The 26,321-nt window shown below is 41.1% G+C and overlaps 1 protein-coding gene across 5 annotated transcripts in view; it reads right to left on the bottom strand.

Annotated features, from left to right (window-relative positions):
- GAB3 (GRB2 associated binding protein 3) overlaps nucleotides 1–26,321 on the bottom strand; it is a 78,553-nt gene that overhangs the window by 36,030 nt on the left and 16,202 nt on the right. Inside the window, exon 1 of one of the 5 annotated variants that reach the window (XM_081897412.1) lies at nucleotides 17,339–17,554. The exons of 2 other annotated variants lie outside the window; for them this stretch is intronic. In XM_081897412.1, coding sequence (XP_081753538.1) covers nucleotides 17,339–17,371 — 33 coding nt within the window. In that variant the 5' untranslated portion in view covers nucleotides 17,372–17,554. Of the gene's footprint in view, nucleotides 1–14,515; nucleotides 14,604–16,639; nucleotides 16,830–17,338; nucleotides 17,555–26,321 lie in introns of those variants that run through there. 2 more of the 5 variants (XM_081897411.1, XM_081897413.1) reach the window with 2 other exon arrangements.

The following is a 26,321-nucleotide window of genomic DNA, read 5'->3' as shown; positions in this document are numbered from 1 at the left end:
ACTAAATTCATAATGTGCTCTAATGGTGCTTTTGCAGTAAATGACGGGAGCAGAAGCCTGCTATTACCACCTCAAAATGGATTTTCTTCTGTAATCGTTTTGTCTTAGTAAGAAGTCCCATAGATCCAGCTGGTGAATAAATGTAATTTATGAGGTACACACGCAAGCAGATACAGTTATATTATTCCTACCATCAAATCTTTCAAGGCACATATTGAAGTGGGAAGATCAAGTGAAATTTATTTCACCTTCCTTCTCCCTTTTCAAAGTCTCTACTTCCAGAATGAGGCATCAAAATGGGCTGTGAAACGTCAGACTCTGGGTGAGGGGGAAGCTCTCCCACTGCCACACCATGAAGGGGTATTGATGCCGTTTCAGGGCCTAATGCCAGCTACTGCCATTAAAAGCACCAACAGCAGCACCTGTGTCTGTTATGTTTATATGTTTCATCTTATATGTTTCGTCATCTTGGACTACGCCTACACATGCACAGCAGAAATGAAGTGCTTGGTTGAGGAGGTGGTTGCACAGACTATACCACTTCACACTGAGGGGAAGCCTATGCCACTTTTGATATTCTTCCACATTAGGAAAAAAAAAACCCTCCATGAAATTAAAAAAAGGAGAAAAGATCTACTCCAGTACAACTGTTTGCCTTCTGTGATTGCCAACTATCTGCTACAACAGCTGATTCCAATTTAGTGGTAAAGGGCAGGTAAAAATATGAATAAATCTAAGTTATTGCAAAATTATTATTTTCTTTTTAAATAATGTTCAGTTTAATAAGAACATTAAGGATAGCCCTGATGGTCCCTCAAATTCATAGTCATGTTCAGTGCCAACCTGATGTCTATGGGAAGCCTGCAAGCAAAACCTGAATACAACTGCAGTCTTGCAATTTGTGCTACCCAACAACTGGTCTTTAGAGGTATACTGCCTCTGATAGTGGAGACAGAACATAGCCATTGTGGCTAGTAGCCATGCATTAGCCTATCCTCCATGAATTTGTCTACTTCTCTTTTTAAAGCCAAACAAGTTGGTGGCAATCACTAGTGAATTCCAGTTTAACTATGTGTTATGTGAAGAAGCTCTATTGTCTGTTCTGAATCTTCCAACATTCAGCTTCACTGGATGGCCCAAAGTTCTCACATTATGAGAAAGGGAGAAAAACTATTAACTGATAGCCTTACCCTTCATGAAAACATGGTTAGCAACTGACCAGTGTTTTGAACAACAGAATGAAGCCACTATATGTAACCCTTCAGGAGTCCTTGACAAGTAAGAGATGTGAATAACAAAGAGGAATTGGGAGAGATTTGATTAATCTGATTGGCATCAGCACAATGGAATCCACTGGGCAAATGGAAAATTTCAAATTTTATCTTCAGTGCAAGTAGGGGGAGAGACCTAGACTGTTTTGCCCTAAATGTCTTCTTTCTTTCCAAAAAATAAGAGTGAATTATTGTCAAAGCAGCCCAAATAGGCATATCAATCTAAGCTTTCTTTAGCTGTCTGGGAGGAGAAGCATCGCATTTATTTTTGGATTCCTGGAAACAAGCTCCTAATTGCTTAGAGGCTCTGATACACACTTTATGTTTATATGCTTTCTGACGCTTGCTTTTATTAGCTTGAGAGAGTAGCCTTCCACAAAATGATTGCACCCTGGCTGAAGAGTCTCCATAAATCTATATTAATTTGCTTCCATCCTTCATAAATGAAGAAATCCATTGCAAAAGCACCAGTGATTTTATTCCTGGTCCAATGCCCAGGGTGTAACCAGATATCTTTTTTATGCTTATCACCCACACATTTTTCATTTATGGGGCCATCTACCATTAGCCAAACAACAGAGTCCTGACTAAAACCACCAAATGCTCCCACAAACAGCTTGCAGTCTCTGCATGCACTGAATAAGGATCAGTTGTGAGGATGGGGCTGCCAACCTTTTGGGGCCATTGGGCACATTTCAAATTTGGAAAAGGTGCAATGGGAGCACACCAGTCACAAAATGACTGCCATTGGAGGGCAAAGTATAACACACAATGGCTATTAAAGCTAAAGGAGCAGAAAGGGAGATAGGTTCACAAGATGGTCAGGCACCCTGGCTGCAAATCAATGGAACCTACGTTAGCCAAGAACCTACATTAGCCACTGCCACACTTGTTCATAAAGAGAAGCTCCTTGCCCCTCTCCTTTGTTTATAGTGGAAGGAAGCATGGGTATCAAATCCTGGTATCCAATGAAAAGTGAGCATGTTTATTCTGCTCTTTGTGCTGTGGAGAAGCAATCAGACAACACAGCAAACCAGGATAAACAGCAACCCTGGGTTATTATATTATCATAGAATTGTAGAGTTGGAAGGAACCCCAACGGGCATCTAGTCCAACCTCCTGCAATGCAAGAATCTCAAGATGAACAAACACAGCGACTGACTTTCACAATGAATCTTGTACATGTTGCATTTTGAATGGTCTTTTAACACATTCATGCCTGGACTTGGAAACACAGTCTAACCTCTGACAGCTTCAGCATCCAAGGATGCCTATTTTAAAATGCCTAGAAAAGGCATGAGTAGTTTTTTTCATTTTGTTTTTCTGAAAGGCTTATTGTTGACAGGATGTGGGGTACTTGGGGTAGAGTTGGGGCTTCTTAACATTTCAGACAAATGATTGAAAAAGAACGAGGCTGAAAATTACATCATATTTAAAAGTAACAGATGTGTTGGCCTATTAAAATAATAATAATTAGAAGTCGCTCACCTTACCCCAAGTTTTAAGATTCTAGAGCACAAAACTTTTGGGATGAAGATGCCCACAAGGAACAGGATCTTGCTAAAGGGCACAGAAAACCCCACAGTTCAAGTTCTATAGCTGGGTGGGAAACCTTGCCCACTAGGCCTCTCTACCTGGCCCTTGGGGCTCTCCTTGGGTCATACCCTCCTAGAATATTTTTGCCTGGCTGAAAAGTGTCGTTGCACTCTGGTAATGACTCTTGCACGCCTAAATGGAGGATTGAGAGGGATGTATGTAGAAACCACTCTACTGTATATGAAAGCAAAACATCCACTGCTCTGACCACTTGGCATACATGTGTTTCCCAGTTGGTCATCCATCCAGGTATTGACCAGATCACGGCCTGCTGACCTTCATCAAGGTGGCAGCCTCATGTGCCTCCAGACCACATCCTGGGATCATGAAGTTAGTCCTGTTTTGATGGGTCTACTGTAAGCATGGCTGGATCCAACCTTCATCAATTTATTTTTCATGAGGTATAAAAATCTTCCCTTTCTCTGGCATTAAAAAGTATCACTGGGGAAAACACCTCCCTATTTCCCACTCAACTGACACCCATCCATTACTAGCAAAGAGCATTGGCCTGAAACTGTCTTATTTTAGTTGCATGATGAATGTTTTATAGAAAAGCATACAGAGGCCGAAATTTTCAAAAACAGCAGGGAAGCTCCCATTTCTCCTTGCGCGCACACAAAAGGAAAAGATAGCATTCATCTGTGGGTGGGGAGAAGAAGTGAAAATGCCACATGCTCAGAATAAAATCAGAGCCGAAAGAAATCTGTTTCCCCAAAACCACGCTCCCATCCCAAATTGCACACCCTAATCTATAGTGTCTATGTATATTTACGCTCCCAGGAACAGCTGCAAGTGGATGAGTCATTGCTGCTATTTAATAAACTTGCAAATTTGCTGTCAGGCGAATGGATTCCTTTGAGCATATCTAAGTCAAATAGGTTTGAAAGCTGTGGAGTTTTTGTTTTTTGAAAGGACTATTTGCAAGAGAGAGAAAAACAACACTTCAGGCTGCAACAGTTAAGGAAACACGTGTGTGTGTGTGTGTGTGTGTGTGTGTATACATATGCATAACCAACACATATTCAAAACACTGATGGATTTGCTTAATGAACTGATTATGATTTTAAAATACTAGTGGGACTGGCAACAAAACGCTGAAGTCACCTACTCCTCTTTGCTGTTCCAAGTCAGTCAGCTTTGCTTCCTTCATTCCATTCTCTTCCCATTCCCCACTTTGCCAGTCATTCTGTACCCAGTGAGCATATGTAGTCCTCACTGAGGCAGGGATGGGATTGTGACTGCTGCCTGCCACCCACCACCCCCTGCAGAACCTGAAAATGTGTCCCTTAAAAAGAAAAAAGGACTGCATCCACTTTTACTCCACAACCATTTTGACATGTGCCTGCCAGAGGGTTTACCAGGGATTAGTGTGGCACTCAGCCCGGAAAGGGTTAGCCACTGCTGCAATAGGTCAATTCACAAGTAGCACCAATGCCTTGGAGCTAGGACAATGTGTGAGGAAAGGCCTTCCTTTCACTCTTCCTGATTGGCAGGGGATTCAGGGCAAACAACAGGAATGACTTTTACATATATCATGCAGTTCATTTAAGGAATTTGCTGCTATTCAGACAGATTCTTAGATAAGTTTATCAACAGCTTCTAGTCACTATGGTTGAATGCAACCTCCGGGCTGGGGACTAATGATAAGCTTTCTGAGCAAATCATCTCTACACAGGTACGAGTGTTTCTGTGAAAGAGTGGGCCTTTGTTGATTTGTACAGCTAAACAATTTGTGTGCACAGATACACAGACTTAACACCCATTGAATGTAACATGTGAATACTGCTAATGGGAAAAGGCTATTGCCTTCATGCCCTACATGAAAGCTTTCCAAAAGCACTGCATCTCCTGCCTATGAGCTACTGAGCCATATTCAAGGTTCCATTATTAATGTGTAAAGCCCTGAACAACCAAGATACCGGATAGACCACCTTCATCTGTACAGACCCAGTCTACCTTTACAATAATTGGAGGGTGCCCTGTATGGCTTAGTGATTTATGGCTTTTTTGTTCAAAGGTCCCCATAGTAGTGAACAGTGCTATGTGCCAAATGGCTCCTTTAACCAGAGTAACAGTCGCCAAAACACAATGCCTAGTTGCCATTTAGGAGCCAGACAGCTTGAAAGTTGTATTTTTCAATAAGAACTTTTGGTTCCTGAAATTCATTCTGATTGTGCAGATAAAATATTACGGATAGAATTCTACAGGATGTGTTGCTAATGTGTGAAAATAGTCAAGATCAAAGGAGCCCCATGCATGCACCTCCAGATGGCAGAGATGCCATCCTGGCACCCAGGTTTCTTCATTTGGTTGCAAGTGGCTGGTAGCCAGAAGCAAAATGCACCTGGCAAATTTCTAACACTGAAGGAGAACAGCATATTCATACAGATAAAAGATGCAAGGAAAGTGTGATAGCTCGATCAAAATTATATTAAATGGGAAAATCAATGACACTGGATACACATTGTTGCACAAATGGTTTCAGCATAGATATAGATCCTCAGCACTCCACCTCTCACGTGGAAGACAAGTTAACTCACATCTCCCACCTCCTGATTCCCAGCTTCTCCATTCTCTGACCTAAGAGCAAGCCCATCCACAGACAATTGCCTAAGGTGAGTGCCCCTGCCCTCAAGATATCGCCCCATCTCCACACTAGAGCTGGCAGAAAACAACAGTCAACAGCAGCCTCCAAATAAATAGGCTTCTCCTTGGAAAACAGCTACAGCAATAGCAGAGTTCTTGCTCTTCATGGGTGGGGCTAGCTGGCCAAATCTTCTGGTTCCAACAGGCTGCTGTTCTCCAGCTGCAGCAGAAAACAGCTAGGAAGTCTAAGAGTGGTATCCACCACCCATCTAGGTACAATGCGGATGTAGGCCTTTTGCGCAATGGCACCAACCCTCTGGTACACCCTCCCCCTGCACTGTCTGAGAAGCATCAGCTTATTTTAGGTGCCTTTTTGCTTGTTTATTCAGGCATTTCCTGGCTGTTAATTTTTAGACTGCGCTGCTTAGTATTCTGTTTCAGTATTTTGATTCTGCTGTCTACTGTGATAGTGACAGTTATGTATTTCATCTTATTTGTATTTTAGTTTTGTGGATTTCATGGATTTTACTGTGTAAACACCTCAGAGGTTTATCTTTATATGAAGCAGTTAATCTATTGGTTAGATAAATAGATATGGTTTATTACTGGGGAAAATAGGATGCTGGAATGATCAAATAACAAAAGGCGTATTTTTTGAGCCTGTAAATATGACATATACAGAAAATAGCATGAGAACAAGGTATTTCTTAAATCAGGAAGCCTTGCACCTGAGACCTTAATGTGGCCCATCAGGTCTCTCTGACTGGCCCTCAGCAACTTCCACAGGTCGTACCCCTTATTGCTCCTGCTTTATAACCGCCTTGAGTATTTTGGTCTAGCTGGAATGTCCGTGAACTGTGACAATAACTCTGGATGGATGTGTGTAGAAACTAGACTACTGTACAAAGGTAACATTTACACCTGTTGCTCTGCCCACTTTTGCTTTGGCCACATGCACCACTGGAAGGTTTGCTTGATCCTGGAAACCCATGTATGGTCTTAAAAGAGTTCCCTACCCTTTTTAAACCATTGTCTTTATCCAGATCACAATTCCCACCCATGTTTTATTTCCCAGGGTTTGTAACAAATCTTTGTGTTCCCCTAAATAAATATGGTCTCCCATATTGATCAAGAACTGATAAATTTATTTCAGTTATACAACCTAGAAAAATGTGGTCTCACTTGCTGTTGTACATGAGAAAAGAAATATTGAAGCACAATTGTGAAGCAGGATAGTTTAGCTCCCGTGGAAAGGGGATTAACAATGTCAGGATCCAAATAACTGCATCCAAAGTCTTCTGTGCATCTTGTGGGATCATGGATCCACCTTACCTCAGGCATGCAGTAGCTAAAGGACACACTGTTATGAGCCCACTGGGAGTCCTGGCTCAGGAGGCTTCCTATCCCTGTTTGCAATATGGAGGCAATAGTAACTAAATTACATAGGAACACACACATGAAGGGTCACTCCATTGTTCCATCTTAATCACTACTGCCAATACCAATAGGTCTCAGGTTCAATCATTAGTATCTCCATGTAGGCCTGGCAATGTCCCCTTCCTGAAACCCTGGAAGGCTGCTGCAACTTTAGAAGGCTGCTGCAACTTTTGCCCAATGTGGGTCCCCTGAAAGAGGCATATGGGGCACAAAGCAACCCTTTTTGGACCCAAGTTAAAGTCTTCCTGCTTGCCCATTGTATTTTAGATGATACTTGGGTTGGTATTTTGCTCCTCTGTTGTTGTTTCCCCCCGTTTTAGTCTGGATGTTGTGAAGCTTACCTGTTGTTTTCTATATCATGTTTATATGTTGTGTGAATAGTATTATTCACACCTTCGCACACCACCTCCTTGGAATAGTTTTCGTTGAAGAGCAGCCAAGGAACACTTTTGAATGAGTGAGTGAGTGAGTGAGTGAATAAATAAGTAAATAAAAGATTACAACAAAATAATCTGATTTGAAGTCTTTTGAACAGTGAGAATAACTAAATAAACCACCATCATCAGGAATGACTTTGAAACTTTATCAGCATTGTTCACTTCTTATTCCCAGGGTGCTAACTGACATAGCTCCTTCTTCCTTTTCAAATTCCTGCTATCAGGTGTTTGGAGCCACAGCCCCTGACCTCATTGGCTTCAACAATGTCTGGGAGCAGCTAGCCAAGCATATAAATTTAGAACAACCTAGCAAAGGGAGCCCCTTCCACAAGCTATAAAGGTAAAGGGTAATGGGACCCCTGGCCGTTAGGTCCAGTCATGAACGACTCTGGGGTTGTGGCACTCATCTTGCTTTACTGGCCAAGGGAGCCCGACATACAGTTTCCAGGTCATGTGGTAAGCATGACTAAGTCGCTTCTGGCAAACCAGAGCAGTGCACAGAAACACCGTTTACCTTCCTGCCGGAGCGGTACCTGTTTATCTACTTGCACTTTGAAGTGCTTTCGAACGGCTAGGTTGGCAGGAGCAGGGACCGAGCAATGGGAGCTCAGCCCGTCACGGGGATTCGAACCGCCGGCCTTCTTATCAGCAAGCCCTAGGCTCTGTGGTTTAGACCACAGCACCATCCGCATCCACAAGCTATAGGAAGCTCCAATGGACAAAGCCTCGAGTTAAACATGCAAATGAGTACAGCAGCGGGGCACATGATTCGGCTCCTCCTTGCTGCAGTACTTAGCTAATTGGGAGCCACTGCTCTAAGAAAGAGGAAGAGATCCCGTGGCCCTCCAGTTGTTGCTGGACTACAGCTCTGATAATTCTTGACCACTGGCCATGTTATCTGGAGATCATGGGAGTAGAAGACTAGTAACATAAGGAGGGCAGAGGCTCAACACCTCTGCTCTAAGAGCTATGTTGGTTCTAGGCTGTTGGCTTTAAGGATTAGAATGAGCACTTTTAATTTATTGGGCCCAGAGGTTTACCAACAACCAACACAATTAAGTGTTGAATTAGTTGTGAATGTCTGCCCATACATGCTGAAGGACAGGTTGCTGCCCACTTGCGCAGCAGGCTTCTGCTTCTACAAACTCTCTTTGCCCTGGTAACCACCAATGTTCCCTCCAAATCTGCTCCAGAGGGTTGGGAGTACTATTCAAAATACCGGAGCTTAATTGTTCCACAGAAATGTTTCTGTTTTGCAAGTTCTCTAGAAACAATAAATGGATTGCAATTGCAAATACAGTATTAGGCAAAGATGCCGGTTTCAAGTAAAATATCACGCTAAATCAGATCACATTCTAGGGCATCAGGCTATTTCCCAAGAAAATTACCCTATGAAAAGTTCCCAGTTCAAAATCTTCCACATTACTGGGCTTAACTACTATATCAGACTGGCTAAACATGTATCTCATCAGGTGTGCTAAGTACAAATGCACATAGCCAACACCAAAATAAATGCAGCTTCAGTTATTTTTTTTTTAAAGTATTGAGAAGGTTTATTAAACTAATAGCTTTTATGGAAAGATTCCAAACGGAACCCCCACACATACTTTTGCAAAAACAAAACAGTTTATGTCAACTAATCCCTTTTCTTGCAGTTTATGTGTGATCATAAACACAGATGTTGGTTGCATTGATACTAAGAGGTTGAGAAGCAATGCAGGTGGCATATTCCTTTGGCTAACTGGTTTTACTTCATTCTGGCTATCTCTTGCAACATTCTAAGCAAACAGGGTACTTTTTCTATTATTATTTATTAAATTTGTATGCCGTTCTTTACCTGCAAGTCTCTCTTTCTTTGCTGTTTTGTCTTCTTAACTGAGCATACTGTCAGGGGAAAACAGCCAACAGTTATACAGCCCATCTTTAACTGTCTAATCTCACATGAGGGTAAAGCACAGATCTAAAAGGAACATAAACAGGAAATTGGGCAAAGAGGCTGTCTGCAAGAGTCCCCCCCAAAATACTGTTCTTAAAAAAGAATAACGGTAGAACTGTTATCTTAATGAAGCTCAAGGAACTCCTCCTCAAACACCAAATGGGTTTTCCATGCCATCTCCTTCCTCCCAGGATCCTCTAAATTCTGCACTATGGGTGCTAATTAGAGAATGTGTGATTCCCACAAGTTAAGTCACCTTTTCGCCTCCTATGGAGTGGCTGCCTGTAAACAAATCCATCTGAACATTTCTGTGTTGACAGGGATAGGGAACCTATGGCCCTTCAAGTCTGACAGACTCCAACTCCCATCAGCCCCATCAGAAAATCCAATTGGTCAGGGAAACTGCAAGTTGGAAGTCCAATACTACCAAGCAAGACTCAAGGTTCTTGTATGAATTGACAAAGCCCTGAACAACTCAGGTTCACAGTACCATTTCAGCTCAATCACCAAGATCATCTGCAGGGGCTTCCACTGGTCATTTCCTGAGTTGGTGAGGCTCATTTGACAACAATGAGAAACTTTAGTGCCATTGGCCCAGTCCTGTGGAATACTCTGCCAACAGTGATTCAGCAAGCACCTTCTGTGCAAACTTTTGAATGCCTGTTGAAAGCTTTTCTATTCCACCAGGCCTATGCAGGCAATCAAGAATACATCCTTCCTCAATAGTTAATTGTTGTCTGTTTTTAACTTTTTAATATGGTATTATTGTACAGTTGTATGTTTTATTGCTGTAAACTGCTTTGATAATAGTCTACTTTTCAGAGGCCAATCCTCTAATTTTAAGGGTTGTTGTAAGAGGATATTTAAAGCAGTTTTGTATTTGATGGACCAAGCAGTTTAAAGACCAAGAACCACAAGGGCAGACAGCAGGTGGGGCCTTAAATTTACCCATCAACAGTTTGCACCGGGACAGCAGACTGAATGAGCACAAAGGTCAGTTTCCCCACTATAGTGAGATATATTACATTTCTACTTAAATTATAGCAACAATGTATATGTAAAAATGCAAATTCAGAAACAAACACACAAATTTTATGCAACCAAGTATCCTCTTTTTTGGGGGGTATATTCATGCATTTCTACTTTTTTGAACAATGCAAAAGAGACCACCCCTTTTATTGCTGTTTTTGAATAGGAAATAACTGGATGGTCTTTTTTATAACGCCTGAAGGATTCTGTCACTTTGATTTGTTTTGCCATCAATTAGCGATGCTGGATCTCTTTCTCTCTCTGCCTCACTCTCACTTTCAATAAACTGTGAAGTACATTCTGACTTGTCTCTAAAGGGATCACCCTTCTATTGTTTCATCTGCATTTATACCTCCTGCACTGGTGGGTGTGCCTCTGAGATACAGGTGTATTATTATTACCTGGACACTAATAACTATTATTTCAGGGCAAAGCAGCCCTTGTAGATCCATACATGTAATGCCAACCAATGCTTTAAATCAAGTACAGTGGTACCTCGGGTTACATACGCTTCAGGTTACAGACTTCGCTAACCCAGAAATAGTGCTTCAGATTAAGAACTTTGCTTCAGGATGAGAACAGAAATCGTGCTCCAGCAGCACGGCAGCAGCAGGAGGCCCCATTAGCTAAAGTGGTGCTTCAGGTTAAGAACAGTTTCAGGTTAAGAACGGACCTCTGGAACGAATTAAGTACTTAACCCGAGGTACCACTGTAATGCTAAAACAAATAGGTCTATAACAGAGCAGCCAGAACACATTAAAAAAAAACAACATATCTGGGCCACATTGTGTAAATGGTTTATTGTGCTGTATATTCATTTTTTAAAAAATGATTCTGTGCTCATTATGAGCTACAATCTAAATTACTTAGGGTGATATGATATCCACCACTGGCCATACGCAGGATATACCCCTGATATCAAGGAACTTAACTTGCTTACATCCGCTGATTTCAATGAGTCTACTCTGAGTTGGATGCAACCCTAAATCTATAAAAACAGAATTCAACGGATATACAGTGGTACCTTGGGTTATGAATTTAATTTGTTCTGGAGGTCCGTTCTTAACCCGAAACCATTCTTAACCTGAGGCACACTTTTGCTAATGGGGCCTCCTGCTGCCACCGTGCGATTTCCGTTCTCATCCTGGGTCAAAGTCCTCAACCTGAGGTACTACTTCCGGGTTAGCGGAGTTTGTAACCCAAAGCGTTTGTAACCCAAGGTACCACTGTACATACACTGTCCAACTCCCTACATACAATGTGATTGTCCATCTGTGACAGGCATTTTAATTTTTTCCTCAATATGGGAATCTCTCTCCCCACCCGATGCACTCACCAAGACACTGTGTGTGTGTGTGTGTGTGTGTGTGCTCAGACAAAATGTCTGTGTGAAATATCTTACTCTTTTGTGAAAAATATATGCCACGTGTGGAATTCCATAGATCTGAGTGTTCTTTGTTTCATTGGGGTGCCCTGCAAAGTCTTGCTGTTTTGCATGAGAAGCAGCACATCAGCTTTCAGTTTCTTTGGGCTGCTTCATTAAGTGGTACCTATTGTTGGGCACTACTGAAGAACCTCTGCCACTGAGGCTCCAGCACCAGCAAAATATAAACTGATACGCAAGTGAGAATTTCATTACTGAGCTGCAGAGTAAGAGAGATGAAATAGCATGCAGTTGGACTGGATAGTTATTTGAATGAACCCTCAAAATCTGTTAATGGATAATGTACAAAGAGCTGACTTACTTCAGCAGTTTATCTTCACCACACAATAATGAACTGAGATGTAGAAAATCATGGAAGAACTTTGGTGGGAGCTGATGGAAGTACCTATTTCCAACTGCCCTTTCCCACACTGAATCATCCACCAAAGAAATAACCACAGCTGCCCTTGTGAACGCATCTGGTTGCTGGACTGGCCCAGGTGCAAGACAATATGGTGCCAGCTTCCCCTACTCCATGGAGAAAACTTAAGCTGACTTGGGCCACATTAATACTGTACCATGCACTTAAAGCACTTTGATTCCACTTTAAACAGCCACAGCTTCCCCCAAAAGAAGTATGTGAGCTGTATTTCATTAAGAGTACAAAGGGTTGTTAGAAGACCCCTATACACCTCACTGAGCTAGAGCTCCCAGAATTCTTTGAGGGAAGCCAGACCATGATTATCTGAAGTGGTATCACAGAGCTTTGAATGTATGGTGGGCACAAGCAAGATTCCACAATGGTAATCAGACAAAGCCCTCTACACCTGAGGGTATTAAGCTAGCTTAGGAGGCACAGGTTCCTCCTGTCCTACCCTCCCAGACCTGTCCTGGTGTGGGGCTCCCCCATCACATCCTGTTCTTGTTTTGGGGAGAGAGCTGCCCATATTTCCACTGAAATAGAAATGCTGGATGCCTTAAAAGTCAACCTGACCTATAATTCTCAAATTTCTTCTTAGTGTTTAAAATGGCAATCACATTCTGAACATTACGAAACCAAAAAACTCTCCAAAGTGCCTCTTCAAGTCAAGATCTACTTTGTTTTCAATGGTAGCTGCAACAATAGCATGAATACCACAAATGCATCCACAAGAGAACAACATAATTGCCTCTACAAATAAAATAACTCCTCTATATTGCAGTCAACAAAATGTTCTCCTCGATGGCTTGTCCTAAAAGCTATCCTAGAAAGGAAAGGTAGAAATAAAATAAATAAATAAATAATGTATGGGACAAAGTAAAATTAAGCACTCTGGATTCCCATTTAGTTTCAGCAGTAGTGAGAGTTAAGTAAATCAGTGGGAGTTGATGCCTCAGTTTTAGCACAAAGGCGAATATTTTGTTGTCTTGTTATGGCTATCTCTTATATTGTTTAGAGGAAAGTACAAATTAAACAAAAACTTACAGGAAGAAAAACAAATCCTTCCACTCCCTACCACCAGGCAAGTATAAAATCACCATATTAAAAATGATCATACCATACCTTTCAGCAAAGTCTGGACATGAAAAAGGGTTGTTATTCTCACCACTGACCTCTAAATTTTTCCTCTAACCTAAGCAGAACGCAGAGCTATCCAGCAGGGGGAAGATGTTTAAAGCATTTTGGCAAGACAATAATGTGCATCCCACATGCCCATCTGGATTTCAATGACATTGGGGGTGACGACGCAGTCAACTTTTATCATCATCAACAGTGAATTCCATAATTAATCATTAAACAATAACCTCAATGAGCATAAGCCTAGCTATGTCTCCAAAGGCATGTCAACCTATTTTTCTATTTGCTTGATAATGTCCCAAAACAGTTCTCTCATTCATTCTAGAGAGGTCATGATAGTCTCTTTAGATATACTAGTCTCTTTGGGCCAAAACCATCAGATAATCTTGTGGCAACTTGAATGATTAACAGATTTACAGAACAATTGTGTACATGACCACTCAGAAGTAAGTCACACTGAACTGCTGGTTGGAGCTGGCTGCAGGTGCAGTCGAAAACATCTGGTGCATATCAGATTGGCAAAGACTGGTATCAAAGATAAACTGAGCAACTGGTGGTGTGATCACCTTCCTAGTTTTGTCATGCTGATTGACTGATGTCTCCTACAAGGCAAAAATATCTTCAGATGCAGAGCTGGCCCAAACCACTCAGATGTGTACCGTTTGTTGAGCAGACACTTATGTTGTAATTTTTCCTGAAAATAATGACAGTGAATGTCAACGCAACATGGGTCATGCTGGTCAGTGGTGCCAGCATTATAAGAGAAAATCAATTGTTTGTATATTTACTTTAGCTGATTAGTAGATAGCCTAAGGCAGACACTCTAAATTCACTGAGGATAAGACTATCAACAGCTATAAGCAACAATGATTATGCGGAAGCCCAGAGCACAAGAGTCTGCAGGAATTTTTCTGGGTGGGCAGGCACAGTAAACCACTGAGAGGAGGGGGCAACGGTAGCTTCTCACACACAAAAATTGAAATAAATAGTGCCTGTGAATTTTGCCTCATATCTCAGGTTCTACAAATGCTTGTTGTTGTTGTTTAGTCGTGTCCGACTCTTCGTGTCCCCATGGACCAGAGCACGCCAGGCACTCCTGTATTCCACTGCCTCCCGCAGTTTGGTCAGACTCATGTTTGTAGCTACAAATGCTAGAAATATTTAAAATACTCTTTAAAAAAGGAAAGGAAAGGAAAGCTGGTGAATCTGAGTTTTATGGCTCACTGAGTGAGGATTCCCTACCTATGCTCATCATGGATGGTGATTTCTTAGAGGCAATATGTCACTGAATGCCATTTTCTGAGAAGCAAAGATGGAAGAGGTCATGATTGCATGCGGTCTTTCCAGAGGTACCTGAATGGAAAACAGGACTATTAACTGAGTGGTCCTTTTTATGTTCTGAAATCTTCTCCCAGCTCAGTACTCTGGGCAACTGCCTGGGCCACCCACCCCTAACTTTGAAACCCCTTGAAATAATCCAATTCTGAAACCTAGTGTGAATTGCGTTTTTGCTGCACACGGAAGCTGGAACTCAAGGCATGTTGATGCAAGAGAAAGTTGATGGGAGGGGGCACAGGGAGAGGGAGGGCAGAGAGTCGCTTACCACATACTCTCCCTGTTGAGTTCTGTGTAACTGCCCATGTTGCTATTGCTGGCAAAGCAACTGCCTGCTGTTTTCTGACCTTTTGCTCTTCTAGAGATAGAAATGGGAATTGTCTGAGACGTGGAATAACTTCCTGCAATTGTGTTAGCGAGGGCTGGTCTGACTTGATAGATAGCTGTGTCTGTTAGGCCTGCTTTTGAGAGGAGAAACTACTTGTTGGGTGACTAATTGGAAAGAAACATTAGGTGGCCCGCAGGAGGGCAAAATGTATAAAAGAGAAGCCTGCTGATAAAAGCTGTGCAAGGAAGGGGTGGTCTCCACTACAGCCCACTTTTGTAATTCACCCAAGATATGGGAGGGGGAAAACCTTGGCTGTGTGTACACAGTCTGACACTGAAGTTCTGAATTTAGAGACTGTAAATCATTTTTCTTGGATTCTTTTTTGGCTGTTTCCTAGCAGACCTAAAAGAGATTGTTCTTTTAAAAACATAGGTTAAAAGAGAATACAAGAGAACAAATCATGAGAATGATTTCTTCCCAAGAGCACAATCACTGTCATTTTAAAAACAACTCTACTGGACAGTAGATACAGACACCACTTTAGTACATGATGGGTGTTTTGTAAATGCTATAGTTTGAGTACCCACGCTACATTCTCTGAGGAGATAGGCCCTATGTGCCTTGGGGGGGGGCGTGTCTGTGTGTGATCCAGACAAAGAGTTTAGGAGAGGGTGTTTCTGAAAGAGAGAGAGAGCTTGGGGTTGATCCTTGCAGAAAGAGGGGGAAATTGTTTTGGAGGTGATCCTGAGAAATATTTTGATTCTGAGAAAGAGGACAAGGCAGCAATTTTATGAAAGGCTGCTCCCGACGGCAGCCATTTTGTGGCGGTGCCCACATCACTTTTTTGGAATTCCAAATGTACCCACAGATCCCAGAAGGTTGGGAGCCCCTGTTACAGCCCCTGTATGGCTATGTGGTAGGGCATATTTTATCCCAACCATGCTAACGCCACAATTTCCATTTCCTTGTGAGACACGGTAAAAGTCACCGTTCTATGCAGCTCAATGCCCATGATAACATCTCTTCTAGTGATTCCAGTGGTACACTGTGGTGAGTGTGAAAGTGGCTTCCTCGTGGTAGATGGTCCTCTAAGTTGCATCACTATCTTCAATACTTCAGAAGAACAATCACATATGCACACTAATTTTTGACAGGAAGAATTTTAGTAAGAAACAAAATTACAAAAAGGTGAACATGAGGAATGATGTGCAGGACACAAAAAGAAGCAGAGATGCTTCCTTTACATCCTACTGCTTACATGTATTTATTTTTCACCACTTTTAAGTATTTTGCATATCCAATCTAGCTGAGCAGGCTATTTTCAAAAGAGTTTGTTATTATGACATATTAGAATTCTATGAATGAACCAAAAGGACTGTTCTGTATTATCCTTTCTTACCTCTCCCCAAAGTCACTTTTACTTACACACAGTCACACACTGTTGCTTGAGGTATTCCAAGTTTATCTGCCATAGGGCACTTCTGCACCCTTTCAGAGTGTGCACCTCTATAAATGAAATGAAACCACGTTTTGCCATTGGTTTGCAGTGCAAAGCAGGGCCAGTGGGCCTCATGTTCCCCACAGCATTCTGTAAATGTCAGAACCACCAGCGGGGCTTCCCCACAGAGCTCAAGGCCCTGGGTGCTAAATAACGGGTGACTGTACATGATGATTGATCCCATGAAGGTTAAATAATGACTCACAACCCTGTGTAGTCTCAGCTCACAGCTCAAAAAGATTTTCCAGGAGGTTTTTAACCCTGAACTTGACATGTGTCAGAAACAGGCAGAAGTCCTCACAAGACGGAACACCACACCCAAACAGCCAACTCATGGTGATTTCACCACAACACCACCATATCAATGCAGCAGGCCCATTTTCAGTGCCACCCATAAAACAGAGGATTCCTTCACTGAATAATACAGGGTGCTACACTAGTGTTCTTTGTAACATCAGAGGTAAACAGCAACACCAACGCAACCAGCACAGCAGCCGCCCTCAGAGAGGAACAGACTTTATAAACAAGTAATAGTAAATCAAGTGCTCGTTTTGTATAACTAAATCAACAGAAAAAAGGAAGTAAACAAAGAGGTATTCTGAGTAAAGAGCACAACTCAAGAGAGTATTTGGATCATTAACCTTTAAAGCAGTTAGTGGCATTTAACAGAGCCTGCTAGCGCAGGTTTCAGTTCTTTAAAAAGAACATTACAAATTATGCAGCTAAATGCTCACCTACAACTCTAGATTGAAGCTGCTCCATTTCGACAAAAGAAATTCTCCTTCAGGATCAAGGTGACTTTTTAACTAAAGTGTTTGGGCAGGCTTTTTTAAATTATTATTTGAGCCGTACTACAAATTGCCAATATCCTGATTCAGATTAACTCATATTGATGACAACTCACAGTCACTGAAGAGGCCATATATCTTAGGCCCATCTAAGTTCAGTATGGTTTATATCTGTCTTCTCCAACCTGGGGTCCCCCAATTTTGTTAGAGTACAACTCCCAGCATCCTTGACAATTGGCTATACTGATGGAAACTGTAGTCCAAAATATTTGAAGGGCACCAGTTTGGCCTAGAGAAAGAAATGGGCAGTAATGAAGGGGGCATAGAGAAGTGGGCCCAGTCAGATGCAATTGTTTGCCAACAATTAATTCTCTATGTGCTAGCTGCCTCTTATTTAGTTATTTCTCAAGGACAGAATGATGTATCTTGTTATTCTGTGGATTTTAAAAAGTCATTTTTTTGCCATTTTTGAAAACTGACTTATAAGATACCAGAGACCAGGGCAATGCAGACCCCTCCAACTTTGCTTGAGTTTGGGGGTTGTTTGTGATTTATATGACCAAACCAATCACATGGTTGGCACATTCCTACTAAATATGATTTTATTTGGCAACATTTGTGATTACTTGATATGTTTTGTACACCATGGAATATATTTTACGCTATTCATTCTTTTTAAACCCTTAAAAAATAATATGGTTATTTTATTATCTTGTTTTTTTTCCTCCTCTTGTCTGTTTGAGTATTTTAAGTTGGATATTTTGTTTGTAGCATTTGCAAACCTTTTTTTTTTAAGTTATGTTTTAGCAGTGTGCACTGCCCTGGTACTTTTGGATATGGTGGTAAAGTACTTCTATAACAACTAAAATAAATAAATAAACACCAATATTTTATTCCCCCCCCCCAAAAAAAAATTGTTTAGAAATACTAACAATCAGGAACCATGAAGAAACAGCTCAGCAACAAAATATCATCATATTTCTCTTTACTTTTCTCTCTCTCTTGTTTCAGTCAACAGGCCTTTTTTCAGTCCCCTTTTGTGAACCAAGATTTGCAAATTGCAATGCTGCTGCCCACAAGACCATACATTAACCCTGATCTTCATAATTTCTATTTGCGACCTTACCTGCTATTAATATTTTTTTTCAAACTGAAATGTACTTTGGGAGGGGTTTCATTGTATTATTCACCATTATATAAGAAACCAAGTTACTCCAAACAGTGGTGAACGATTCTGATTTAGTTGGCCTTTGATGACACCAATGTGATGATGACTAAGCTTCTCTGCAACTGCTATCTACCAGCAATCTATGGACAACACGACCTTTTGCAATTATGTGTCGCAAGTCTAGCTGCAACCAGCGAGAAACACACAGTGTCTTTTGGTCTCGCACATGTGCTATTCTTTTCAAAACAGAAAGCAATCATCGTTTTGGAGTTCTCACAATTATTTGTCCTATCATAGACAATTCTCACAGCATTCTAATCTAGACCCTCTCTACCTGCAGACATTCCACAACAAAAGATGCATACAAGTCCCCTGGATTAAAACCTCAGATTTCTGAGCAACAATTTGCTTCTTAAAAGAAAAGCTTCAAAGCCTAATCCTCACAAAAAAAATTCCCCTGTCCAAGGCCAGCATGCTTTCCAAATAGGCAGCTGTGGCAGACTGAAATCTGTCATCCACTTTCAGACGGCGGCTTGCTGGGGGGGGGGTGTACTTATTTCACTGAACGATTGGCAAAAAAAGGATCTTTGAGGTAAAGTCAAATTGTATGCATGTTAATCACAGGTCCACAGTGACCTCCTAGCTCCTTCATAAGCTGTTGCCATTTTGAAATTGGTCCAGAAGGCCACTTATAGTTGAGGGAAAGTCCGCAGAGCTGTTGTTTATCCACAGTCATTTTATTGCGGTTCAAATCTGAGCCCCATATGCATTATATACCTAAAGCAGCATTATACAACTTTAAATGGCCATGGTGTTAATCTAAGATTTAAGAGTCCTGAGCTGTAGTTTGTTAAGGGTGTTGAAAGACCCCTATTCCCCTCACAGAGCTACAATTCCCACAGCTCTCTGGGAAGACAAGACTCACTGCTAAACCATTCTGGAAATTGTAGCTCTGTGAGGGTGGTCTCTTAACAACTCTAATCGCCCTCAACAAACTATGGTTCCTCAAACTCTCTGGGCAAGTCACAACTGTTTCAAGTCATATAATTGTGCTTAAAATGTATAGTGCATATGGCCCCCTGGCTTTTCTGCAAAACCAGCCATACATTTAGCAATTGTAGACACATTCAAGCGTAAAGTGACTTAAGAGGTAAAAATCTGGAGAAAGCAGGCTAGAATATTTTCAGAGCAGGTCAGAGGCTTATCTTCATACCTCCACCTCTGGTATAGATTCTGCTTTCTCCCACCCACCTCAGCTTACCTGATCCTCCTACTGGTGTCATGTGAGTCCTTGTCTTACCATACCTGTGCCTCTGTCTCCTCCAAGACACAGATATCTCCCAGTACCTAACAAGGAGTTTAGGTAACTGACATCTAAAGATTAAAGATACACTCTGGAGCCTTATCAATGCCATCTTTCCACTGCTATCACAGCCACCTTGGTTATGACTCATGTCTAGAGTCGCCAGCTATTAACACTTTGCTCTATCTAGCTATTTCTGGAATTGAGGGGCCCAAATGAGAAAGGCAGCATATTTCTGCCAGTGTAACTATAGAAATCACATCAACAAACAACAGCAAGCTGGTCTTGAGGGTCAAGGAAATAACAAGCTTGACATAGCTAGTTGTTTAAAAAAAGAAAAGAAAATACCCCTCATTGCATTAATGATACGAGGAAGAGAAAAATCCCACAATAATATCAGGTACAAGGAACATGGCTGTACTATGTAAAACATGCAATATAGTGTGGTCAGTGTATCTGGTCAATAATCAACACCCCCCTACCCCCCCAAGCCTCAGATTCCATAACCAGGAATATTTTTCCTTTCATCCTGCTCCTCTTGGACCAAACTGGAGTTAATAATATGCAAGAGGCACCAATGTTTGTAACCTGCTTTAAAAAACAAAAGAAGACTAATATGCTCTGCGTGTGCTATTATTCTAACCCAAGGCTAAATCCTTGCATTAACAAGAAACATGGTGCTACTTCAGATATAAGCCCTTACTTATATAGTATTAATTGTTAGGATTATTCTATGTACTTAGGGATTATTTGAGTAAGTGGTTTATAACATTTCTTAATGGAACAATTAAAACAAAACACTGTGGTAAGAGGCAAAAATGTCCCATTTTCAAAATTTGTATTAATCACATCATTTTCAAATATGGAAAATGATGTGATTTCAATGTTCTATCTGTTGTGGAAATGCTGTAACAATTTTCATAGCCTGGACACTGAGCGAGACCTAAGTATTACTGTACATGTTTTACCCGTATAGTCAATTATTTTGACTACAGATGGGAAATCTTTTGCCCTCCAGATCTTTCTGGAATACAACTCCCATCGTCTTTGGCCAATGACCACGCTGGCCGGGGCTGATAGATATTGGGGTTTAACAACATCTGGCAGACCAAAGGTTCCTCACCCCATGTTTGGAGCCTTTCAGTATCATATGTGATATAGAAATAAAAAAAGAAATATTTATTTCTGCTTACTCACACAAGGACTTGCCAAGAGAACATTTATCCACACATTCATACATAGAAACAACATTCAGCTACTTTGAAAAATCCCTCCTGTTGCTTTCTGTAAATTTGCTATCCGGCATAAATAAATAAAATATAGAATAGAACAGAACAGAATGCTAAGAGTTAAAACAAACCCTCTCATTAATTACAGAGCATAAGTATCTGGAATAAAGCCCCAATAAGCTGTTTCTTTTTTAAAGCAAAAAAAGATACATAGGTCTGTGGAGAGTTTTGGTATGTAATAGCTTTCTGCTAAGAAACTTGCTATTCTGAAGCTTACTGCAGAATATTTTAAAGTATATTTATCTAGGTTTTGTGGGTGTTCTTTTTAGTTTTTCACAGGGTTGTGTAATACAATATATATCAGTTCTCAGCTCCTCCCTAAATTTGCCACTGTTATATCTGATAGGCTTTACTTGAGGGAGGCAGAAATTCAATAGGAAAAGCTTTCTTTCACACTTCCACATCTGAGAAAGACCTTTGCCTCTTGAATTTGTCTTACACGCAAAGGACTGAAGGGAAAGAATTTGAAATTCTTTGAACTCTGTTCAAAGTGACTCCAGCTGAGATGTGATAGGCCCGTTGCCTTGGACCCTCCCAACAGCCCTTGCCTCAGGATGCAGGCACGTCAACAAGCACTTCTTGGAACCGTTAGTACAGACTTCCATGGAAGTGCTTTTGCTGTAACAATTGATAAAATGATGCTGAAAGGGGGGGGGTGTTGTTGCTTCCTCGGAACTCCTCCTTCAGAAGCCAATACTTCCAAATAATTTACTCTTAAAATTGCTGTCTCACTCAGATTCATTTCTGATAAGCTAACTCTCCACTTTTCTTCTTTCTCTACATCTGCATAGGCTGCATTACGTTGCTACAGAAACTCTGAAAAGAGTTCCCTTCTGGACACAATGATGACTGCAGAAAATGGAATATATATATATATATATATATATATATATATATATATATATATATATATAAATGACATCATAGCCTATTTGTTTAAACAAAGCAAGCACAAAGCATTACTGGATTTTGTACTTATCAGAACTGAACACTGGAGAAGGTTGTAGGAAGATCTCTCCAGCCACAGCTGGGAAAGATTCCTGTCTCAAACTCTGGACAGCCACTGCCAGGAAGTGCTGACAATACTGGGCTAGATGGGCCAATGCTTAATGTTCCTAGAAATAAAGAATAAAGAACAAGCAGCAAAAGAGAGGGCAACCACACACTCTCAAAATGGATGTCTGAAGCTAATTTTACTGTGGACATCACTTTGGCCGTGAACAGTTACTTCTGTTATTGAACTTTCCATCCAAGAATCTTTGTTTCTGGATACTATCAAAGGGGGTGGGGGAGAGAAACAATGGACGATATCCAACATTAGTCATGCTCAGAATATACCCAATGGGTCTGTTCTACCTATGACTCAGCTGGATATCACCCAATGCTCCAGTAATTATTTTGTTGGGTTTCTCTCTCTCTCTCTCTCTCTCTCTCTCACACACACACACACACACACATACACAGCATCCTAAACAGGATATGAATTCAGATAAGAACAATTAAGTCCTCTTAATTTTTTTTATACACACACACACACACACACACACACACACGGTTTTCTTGTTCTACAATTTTATTTTTGTTTTTGTAAAGTGAATGGCAATACAGCAGGTCTTTGTTTAAAAAAAATACACCAAACCCACAATAAGATACTTGTTGTGTGCAACTAACCACAACCATCAAAAGGAAATGGGCTGCAGTTTTCAACACCTGTGGTTGGAAAACAAAATGACCAGCTGGCAATAGGAGAAAAGGGTTTTAAAAGTGAACAGATTTGGGGAGACCAACCTGTAGTTGTTTTAATGGTGCTTATAGGTTTCGCTTAAAGCAGAGATTCCCCAGCAAAATTGAAAATTGCTGGGGGTCTTGACAGACCACTTAATGATTTTTGTGCCTGTTGTAGCAATTGTAATGTGCTGTGCTTGATGCTGCATGATTTTTAAATGTATTTTGTTGTTTCTTTAATTTCTTATGGAATTCAAATTGCAATACAACACAAACAACACAAGAAATAAATGAATCAACACAAATACAGTTAAAATCAATATGAATACTTAATAATGGATGTGCTATTTCCTGTCTTCAGCCACAGATCCAAAGACACACCAAGGGCCATGAATGAATCTTGTAGCCTAACTTGGATGATTTTGAAGATTAACTTGGGGGAAAGACAGCAGACTCAGCTATACAGCTGCAAAAAAAAATGTTTTATGTGTGTCTTAAGTACAATATACAATGTGACACTAGATAGTGATGGTGAGCCTTATGGAAAATTCAAAGCATTTTTAAAAACATTTTTTAAAAAAGCATTTTCAAAGCAGTTTTAATATGTGGCTAGATTTCGCCTGTTATAAGAAAGTGAGACAACTCATTTAGTTATATGTTTAGTAAATTTGAATGTAAGTATCTTAAATGACTCTAGCTCCTCCATCTGAGAGAAGATTAAGCAAAGGTTGAGATGCTTTTGGAGCCTCCCATAGTGTAAAGTAATTGTTGCCTACTATTATTTGGCCCTGGTCCAGGAACAGGGATCCATGCACAGAAACAAGGATTTGCACAATGATTTTTCCAAGCAGCCTGCAATTGAGGGAAGGCCCCTTGTATCTTGAATCACCGAGGGATGGGTCTCAGCTGTAGTGCACCTGCAATATGCACAGATCACTGATCAATAACAGCAGCTCTCTGACGGTGCTGATCATGTCAGGCTGAGGGAGGACTGGAGGAGGGAAGCTGAACTACTCCCTTTCTGAGTGGATGATCAATATTGTCAGAGATGACAGAGCTGATCTGTACAGTGGCACGGAACAGAATGAGAGACTTTTATGACCCGGATATGGTAAAAATCTATTTTAAATATATTGATTGAGAGCATTCCCAGGGCTGGCGTCACGGCAGGCATTGTTGGGCAGCTGTTGAGGCCCCCATGGGGGAGCACTGCAACCCCCAGAGCTCCCTGGTCCTGCTGTTCTCCTTTGCACCATTACTACTAGCTTACCAGTCCTCTCTGAGCATTCAAGAGCTAATAGAGATTGGACAAGTGAACAGACTGCAGTGACAGGAGGTGAGCCCATGCAGGGAAATGCCTAAGCATCCCCCAAGCCTGAGGGACCCCCAAAACTGCATCAGCCCCTGAGATCCTCCCCCACCCCCACACTTTGTAACCAGCTTGCTCTTTAAATTGACAATCACAGCTGAACTGGGCAGAAACAAACTCTTGTTAGGGGCATAGGAGGAGCCTTGTGGAATCAGGCCAGAGGCTCATTTGGTCCAGAATCTTGATTTCCACAAGGGTGACCCAGATGCCTCTGGGAATCCTGAAAGCAGGCCTGAGTACAACAGCAATTGTCCCCACTTCTGACTCCTCCCAGCAACTGATATTCAGAGGCACATTACCTTCAACAGTGGAGGAAGAGCAAATTTATAGTGGATAGGAGCCGTCAAAAGTCTGATCCTCAATGGATTGTAATTGTCTTTTACAGCTGATGGCCATCCAGCGACAGCTAAATCCATACATCTAGCTATGTACTGCATAAAGAAATACTTGGTTTTGTCTGGACTGAACCTTTTCAGCTTTGTTAAAGGTCCAGAAGTGCTAGTGTTATGAGAAAAAGGGAGAGAGAGAGAAAATATCTCTAACCTCTTTCTCCACACGATGCACTACGTTCCTGCATTCCTCGTGATTTTACTTTGAGAACGTTTTACAGTATAAAGCTTCACGCTGGTATAATCACTACCGCAGTCTTCTGCTTTGAATTTTACCACATAAAAGGTTTTCACTTTGATCATCATCCAGTTTTGGTGACAATATACGTCAGGGTATATTAAAAGACTGTGGTTGTGTGTGTGGCTGTGTTGTTTCTTTCAAAAATAGGAAGTTAAGCAGGGAAAGCTACTTGTGAGTCGTTAATTTCAAAGTCTGAGGCACTCACATCTTTCAAAATGGGGATTTGACCGTTTTTTGTCCCTCACTTTTTAGCCAGCTAATAGACTGACATGATAGACAACTCACGAACACAAAATACTTGGAAATGTTTCCACCCGTTCTATCTGATTTACTAGAAAATAAAAAGCCACAAGATAGTTTAGAGGTTATTATTCACTTGACTGCTTTCAGAGTGTCTGGCCTTACTGATACTTTGATCCAAGTGCTTCCCGCCCCGGGGGGTGGGGGTTGCATGAGATTATATGTACATATGTACACATATAAATTTATACAGCGGAAGGTAAAGTATTTACACCCTCACATAGGCAACATATGCACTATACACATAAATAACTACTTAAACTACGGTTTAAGAGCCAGGTCAGCCCCCAAGAATGCTGGGAACTGTTAAAAGTGCTGCGAGTTATTAGAAGACCCCTATTCCCCTCACTGCAATGCCTGGGGTTCTCTGGGAAGAAGAATTGATTGTTAACCATTTGGGTGACTGTGGCTCTGTGTATTGGGGAGGGGGTCTCCTAACAACTCTGAGCACCCTTAACTAACTACACCCTTCTTTTGAGAAAGCCACTTTAAAGACTCTTTAAAGTGGCATAATGCTTTAAATGTATAGTGTGGATGTATGCCAGGGAGATTTTTTCTCTCTCCAAATATGCTTTGTTAGACCTTCTTTCCTTCACTTACAACAAGGAGGAGAGATGGGAAGCAGTGCCCAGTCCATAACTCATCCTACCCTGAAAACATTACCATAAAAGCAGGGAAATGACCTTTTGACTTCAGGGTTCTCCACAGCTACTCAACAAATACAAGCAGTAGTTCTCCAGGGTTTCAGACAAGAGATTTTACTAGCACACACCCACATACACACCCATGGTAGATGGAGTGGATTGAATCTGGAGACCTTCTGCTTGCAAAGAGGGTGCCCTGCCTCTGAGCTACAGTCTTTTTCCTTCTCAAATCCTGGGGAACTAATGCAGAGAACAAATCCAACAGAGAAATAATCAGGCAACCTGTACGTATTAACATCATGATTTCTTTTCTGCCACTATCTAAACAAAGAAACCATATTGATTTATTTCCCAGTAATATCCATGCCTTAATAGCCAAAACAAAGAAATGAACTAGTAAATATCAAAAGTGGGTGTATAATGCACATGTCAATATACAGTACCTGCATTATACATGAAGTGCTTTCTATTTTCAAAATAATTTTACTTTCAGATAAGAGATTTAAATCCTTGTAACAATAACAATAAGCATACTGCAGGGCCAAAGGATAGCTCCAGCAATATTACTCAACATTTGTTTATTATCCATGAATGAAATAGTAACTTTATAAGAAAGCATCTTTAAAACTACAGTTGCTTAATATGCTGCTCCTAAAATCTAGGATTTCATG

The sequence above is a fragment of the Podarcis melisellensis genome, assembly GCF_964234715.1.
Source record: "Podarcis melisellensis genome assembly, chromosome: Z".
NCBI lineage: Eukaryota > Metazoa > Chordata > Lepidosauria > Squamata > Lacertidae > Podarcis > Podarcis melisellensis.
Note: the sequence above shows the minus strand (reverse complement) of the source record. Positions and strands in the feature narration are given on the sequence as shown.